Here is a 6394-nt window from a genome sequence, read left to right as displayed (position 1 = left end):
ATTACAGAAGAAGTACAGCAGACCTTAACCACCTTTCTCTTACAGGCCTCCTTCCACAGCAACGTCTATAGCAATTGCTGGAGAATCTGATTCTTTGCATGAAGACAGGAAAGGTGGAGAAAACTTAAAAGTAGTACATCTGGGCATAGCAGGTATAAAATAATGCTCTTAGTTTCTCATTTCTTTTATAAGTGGCTTCATAGCTTCAAGGAGATGTGCAAAGTACTTCAGATCTTAGAGTTGATGACAGTTGGCCCACAAAGGTACCTTCTTTGGTTATTTGTTGAGACGCACTCTCCTAGATAGTGGAATCTCTCATTTTTATGCTTGTAACAGTTTATTTAATGGAAAGAAAAAACAGAAATTGGACTGATAGCCTGTCTTCTTTTTAACATTTAAAATCTTTCATTTTCTGTGTGACACATTTCTTGATTTGCTTTGGGTTTGTATTCTGACTGGGCATTTAATTTGGCCCTTCATTTTCAATTTATGAATCACAGGGATCTGTATAACTGAGTGAATTTTGAATGGTAAAAGTCTTAAATATTGTTTAAAATTGAAGTTGTTACTCTGAAATTTAGACTAGAAAAATAAATACTAAAAAAAGACTTTATTACAGGATGAAATTTGGGGATCTTTTGTTTCTTTGGGGGGGCCTGTGGGGAGGATGTTTACAAGCTTCAGGCTCTTACAGAGTTTATTAATTTCTACCCTAAACACAGCTTACGTTGTCTTAACCACAGATACATTTTCAGCCAGAAAACATCTAGCATGCTATTCTGCTACGGTACTATGGAAAGCACTGTAATCTCTTCAATGTCTACATTGAAATCTAAAAATACATTTCATACAAATTTTTCTAATCCAGTGGTTCCTCTGTTTTATTCAGACAGAAATATATTATGTTTTCTTTTTTTTTTTTTTAAAGGAATGTGTATTTGTTAACATACATGGTATTTTTGCAGCGCTTGAATCTTCAAAGGGTTTGTAGAAAACCAGTGTCAAGTCCCTAATCCCTCTGGGAAATCTGACATTTGAGTCTAATCAAGTTTACAGACAAAGTAATAACAAAGCTGGCTTTAGCAACAGTATCTGACTTGCACGTGTTGCAGATGTCTCATCAAAGAGTGCCTCAGTCCCCGAAGAACTTGGTGCATGTGGACATTCCAGGACATCAAGCTATGCAAGTCAGCAGTCAAAACTGTCAGGTAGCTGTTAACAATTGTGTAATGAATTGTTGGGGTTTATTTACTTTCAGCTTTAGAGCGTAGGAAAGTAGTATACTTTATACATTTAAAAAAATGGTTTGAAGCTGAAAGCTTTTTCCTGGGAGTTTCAGATGTGGGGAGGGTAACATTTTTTTCCTTTTAAAAGCACAATGAATTATCTGTTGGGATGTGAGACAGCTTTTTCCCTTAGTGCCTTCCAGTTAACATATCTGAATGAGATTTTTACCTCTTGTAAAAACAAGTACTTTGCAAATGGAGACTAAAAGCTGAAGGGGGAGTAATGACATCAAGTCGTCATATTTAATAGGAAGCAAGAGTTATTTAGAACAAAAAGAAACCATCATGTGCTAGAATACAAAACTTGAAGTGAATTGCCTAGTTGGTGCATGCACATACATTCATAATGCTTTTGAAGTCTCTCTGTAAGAAGACAAAACATAAATTCTTCTTTCAGGATGGTAAGATACAAGTAATGACCTTGACTGTCAAGAACATACCTAACCTCGGTCTCCTGTGCTTTCTCAACAGGATATAGCACATGTCACTCTAGATCATCCAGTCTGTCTGAACTGTGCCACAGGAGAAACACCTCGGTGGGTAGTACCTCAACAGGAATTGGAAGTATTCTAGAGCCATGTGAAGAGACTGAGCCAAAAGTAGCAGAAGCTAGTATTAATACATCTGTTAAAGATGCACCATCAGAAAAACTCTGCAGGTACCCTTGAAAGCCTTATCTAGCAGAAGTAAAATATAATTTACTCTGTTACTTCTAAGAGCTCTAAATATTTATTTTTGCAGACATCCTGTAAAGCAAGACTCTGTGGAGTCACAGCTGAAGAGAGTCGATGCTACCAGAGTTGATGCTGATGATATAGTTGAAAAAATACTCCAGAGTCAAGACTTCAGTTTAGACTCCAGTGCAGAAGGTACGGAGATAAATAAGCAGCTTAGGGAAAACTGATGCACATTACAGGCCTTAGGAAAATCTACTCTCTTCATAGTCCTGTTGTTTGTAATCATAAGGACTGTGCATATGGATCACTGCATTTTCTGCTCAATCCTGTCTCCCAAAAGTGGAAAAGACCCTTGCATGACTGAGTTAAATTTCCCAGATAATTATTTTAAGCCTAAAAGAGCAGGGGCAAATCTGCAATGAAGGTAGTTCCTCCAACCTATACCATGTGAAGTTTGGTTCTTCGTTACATAAAACACCTGCATCTGAAAGTATCAGTTATAAAAGTGGTAGATTTAAAATTACTTAGTTTTAGCTAGGGCAACATTAAAGGAAACTAACACATGTTAATTCCCTTGCTTTTTAGAAGAAGGTTTAAGATTATTTGTAGGCCCTGGTGGAAGCACTTCTTTTGGAAGCCACCATCCATCTAACAGGTATGTAACCTGAACAATTAATCCATAGCTAGTACTAAATGAAAATGGATCTTATACAGCAATTACTCTGTATATACATTCTTGATCTTTTTATCTTTCTATTCTGTATCATTTAAAAGTACCAAAAGAACTAGATTGTCAAATTTTAAAACATATAGGTTAGTTCCAAAGTTTTCATGTATGAGCAATGTTTCAGTATGGAAACAGAAACCAGTTTGATTACTTAGCTCTACAGACTTACAATGTTACTCTTCGGAGCTGGAGGATAATCTTAAATTTTACATATCTACCCTTACAGTATCAAACTTACATGTCTTCCTGAAAACAAGCCTCATTTTCTTCAGTTTTTCTTACAACTCCTTCTGTTTCCACATGTTACACTATTCCTGTTTCAAGGGCTTGTTCATCTTTCAACTATTTGTAGCCCTGAAATCTCTCCTTTCATAATCTGGTTCAGATTATGTTTTTGTAGTTGTTTTAGAACGAGAGAGATATTTTTCTTCTATAAACCTTCTTCAAATACTCTGATATATGACTTGACCTGAATCTATTAGTCTTTTTAGATGAGAAAACATTAAAAACAGTCCAGTGTAACTATTAAGATTTTTCTTTATCTCAAGAAATTAGCACAGCATCAGTATTTCATTAAGTACTTCTGGAATTACGTATAAAGGCATCAGATAATGTGTTGACAGTTAAAAATTAATGCATTTTACGCAAACAGTACTGACAATTAAAAGATAATTCATTGGTTTACTTGCAAACTGGGCGCACTAATTTCTGTCTAGGATAATGTGTATGGTTACAGACCACACTACAGCAGTATACAGAGATCTGTCCTAATTCAGTTGCCAGAATATTATACTAAGGCAGAGCTTGCTCTGTTTATTTTCTACATAGTACTGCAATGTGCCATGTAAAACAACGCACTGTGTTGTGTTATGTGGGGGGTAAGAAAGTTTTATTTACAATTCAGCATGAACAAAAGACTGGAGGACATTTTTCCTGTATCTTAACATAAGACTATCGCTGTTCTTTAGACACATTTGTTTATGTATAAACCTATGTAAAAAGTATTAGCTACATATGATATAGCTGGGGTGGGAGAGGTATGCAAAAAGCAATGTTTAAGGAACGAGGACCAACAGTAACTTCTTTTTCAGTAACACTATTTATCGTTCTTCATTTTTACTGTAATATAACTTACAACACATTCAACTGTAGGTTACTCAGTGGCATGGTAATTACGTATGTTTTCTACCCTTCACATGTAGCTGTTCTAGTACTAGCTGTTTGGTTGGGGGTTTGTTGTTTTTTTGGGGGGGAGGGAGGAAGCTGGTTGTTTGGGGTTTTTTAAAATGGTAAACTTGCTGATCTGTGATATTTGCTGTTTAGCTTCCATTTAAATTGGAATTGAACTAACTTCTTTCTTTCAAATGTTCTTTCAGAGTAGGATCTGGAGCATATGAGCAGGTGGTGATAAAACGTTAGACTGGAATGACAAACAAGAAGAAAACTTGGAGCTCTGGCATTGATACTTCTGCTTTTGTTTGCTCTGCTTCAAGAGTTATGAAAGCCAAAATGAACTTGATGTGATCTTTTTCTGAAAAGAAATGGAAAGTGTCTTGCTCCGAGCTGCTTATTCTGTGGTATGAAGGCAACATGTAGCTATGTATTTATTCATTGTAAGGTTGAACAGTAGAGGTGAACTTCACATGCATTTTAAAAAAACCCAAACTAACTAGATCTAAACCAGCCTGCAATAAGTTGTGCTAACTCTAAATGAAATCTAGAGGCTTAAATGCATCAAAAGTGACATCTGGTTTTGTGCAAGTGACAAAAGAAGTGGGATTCCATATCAAAATACTAAGGCACAGTAGTGTATTATCAAGAAAGCTGGCTTGATAGTTAAATCTGGAGTTCAAAACCTGCTTCCCCAGAAACTCACTTCAATAATGCATGAACCTTGAGATTCAATGGGGTGGTACTGTTTACAAACCTAGTCAGTAGTTTACTACCACTTAGAACTTTTTATTGTAGCTTAATTGGTCACAGTTAGTGCTTTGCTTGTGTTTTGAATGTGCCTTGCAGGATTGGGGAGGTACAAGTAGATTAAACTATTTACTAAGCAATTTGAGCTTTAAAACTAGGTAAACATCTATACTATAATCAATATAACTTATTAAGAGACGCACTTTATTGTATATATACTCTGCACTCTGAAAAAGTCTTACTATGTAACAGATTTGTTGAACACTTTCTTAACTATCTGTCCACTGTTACATTAAGGTCTATGTACTGTATTTAAATTTGCACAAATAGTGATTTGCCTGACAGGCAAGAAAGATGAAAGATCTCTTAAAATTTTCATCAAGAATTATGGAAGGATAATTTTAAAGGGATATGTTAGGTGACACAGTTCCAATTCAGGCTTGGCTCTGCTGTATTTAATTGTAAACTGCAAATGACCTTAATTTTGTTTTGATTAGTTGTACTGCTTATCTGTAAGGCTGGTATTAAAAATACATACAAATAGCGTGGCCATTTCCGAAAGCTCTGAATTCTGCTCAGGGTCATGTTTGACACCCTTTTATTCAAGTATAAGTAGGCCCTATTTAATAGACTAAATTAGGAAAAGCAGGCTTTGGTATCCATAAATTCATCGTATAATTATTAAACTAATTTTTATTTCTCTATTTACAGGAAATTTCAGATTATAAAGCTTGAATACTCTTACTGAATATGATGAACATGAGCTATTTCTCAGTTATGGTACTTAAATATTTTTATTTCTTACTGTTAATTATAATCTCTTTAAAGTGTTTAATGGGTAAAAGAATTAATACAAAGATTATATTTTAGCTGCTGTTAATAGAAGTGTGGTATTATTCACTTCTGTCTTCCACAGGAATTCTGAACAGAAACTACAACTGCCAGTATCCAACTCTCTCTCAAAACACCATAGTTTCCTTTCCTGTTATGTAACTAATTTATACCAAAAAAACCCATACTGCAAGCTAAAAGATGCATGAAATCTGAATAAATTAGTTGCTTTCAGTACTTTTTAACACTGCTTCACTTGTTGACAAAGCTATTAAAACCAGTAGTAGTTAGGTGGTAGCTTACTTATTTCCCAGGAACAAATAGGCATAGTTTGAGGAAAACAGACTTTTAAAAAACATTGTACAGCTACTTATGTAATTCTTAAGGGAATTTCCATAGCCCAGATTTGTGTTCTATGTTAATAAAACACAACTGACTGCCATAGATTAGATACTTTGTTTACTAGAAATGAATTCATCTGAGCAGATCTTTTAAATAAGAGAGAAGTTTACATAGAAATCAAGCTTTTAATAAAACTGTATCCCAGTAATTTATTGTTCTAAGTTACAACTCTATCTGAAGTGATTCTCTAGTTGTACACATTTTAAGTGGAATATAACCATCATATTTAGATGTAGTATTTTATTTTTTGTGAAATGTGTTATAATACTGGAGTATCTCATAATAAACTGTTCAGGATATGTTGGTGGTTTGTTGTTCTGGGTTTTTTTAACTGTATTTAAATGTAAATCTCTCAGACATTCAACACATTTGTGTGTTCAGCTTGAAATTGTTTCTAAACAGTTATGACTTGTTTTTAATGCACAAATGACAAATTTAACTGGAGGTTTGTGTTTATTTCAGTTTCTTTACTGCTTTTCAAACTTTGTGTCTGCAGCTTATTCAACTCCATCTACGGTCCACAAAGTATTTAATGGCACTGTTACTTGTAC

At 34.6% G+C, this 6394-nt stretch overlaps 1 protein-coding gene across 5 annotated transcripts in view; it reads left to right on the top strand.

Annotated features, from left to right (window-relative positions):
- Positions 1-5606, top strand: part of FAM102B (family with sequence similarity 102 member B) — a 28190-nt gene extending 22584 nt beyond the window's left edge. For 3 of the 5 annotated variants that reach the window (XM_033000602.2, XM_042804880.1, XM_033000606.2), the window contains exons 6-11: positions 46-152; positions 1113-1208; positions 1758-1944; positions 2028-2155; positions 2549-2618; positions 4067-5606. In XM_033000602.2, coding sequence (XP_032856493.1) covers positions 46-152; positions 1113-1208; positions 1758-1944; positions 2028-2155; positions 2549-2618; positions 4067-4109 — 631 coding nt within the window. In that variant the 3' untranslated portion in view covers positions 4110-5606. The remainder of the gene's footprint in view (positions 1-45; positions 153-1112; positions 1209-1757; positions 1945-2027; positions 2156-2548; positions 2619-4066) is intronic. The other 2 variants (XR_006166701.1, XM_042804884.1) reach the window with 2 other exon arrangements.
- Positions 5607-6394: the final 788 nt, after the last annotated feature.

The sequence above is a fragment of the Tyto alba genome, unplaced genomic scaffold (assembly GCF_018691265.1).
Source record: "Tyto alba isolate M040663 unplaced genomic scaffold, T.alba_DEE_v4.0 Super-Scaffold_1000006, whole genome shotgun sequence".
Classification (NCBI taxonomy): Eukaryota; Metazoa; Chordata; class Aves; order Strigiformes; family Tytonidae; genus Tyto; species Tyto alba.
This window is presented reverse-complemented; position numbering and strand designations above follow the sequence as displayed.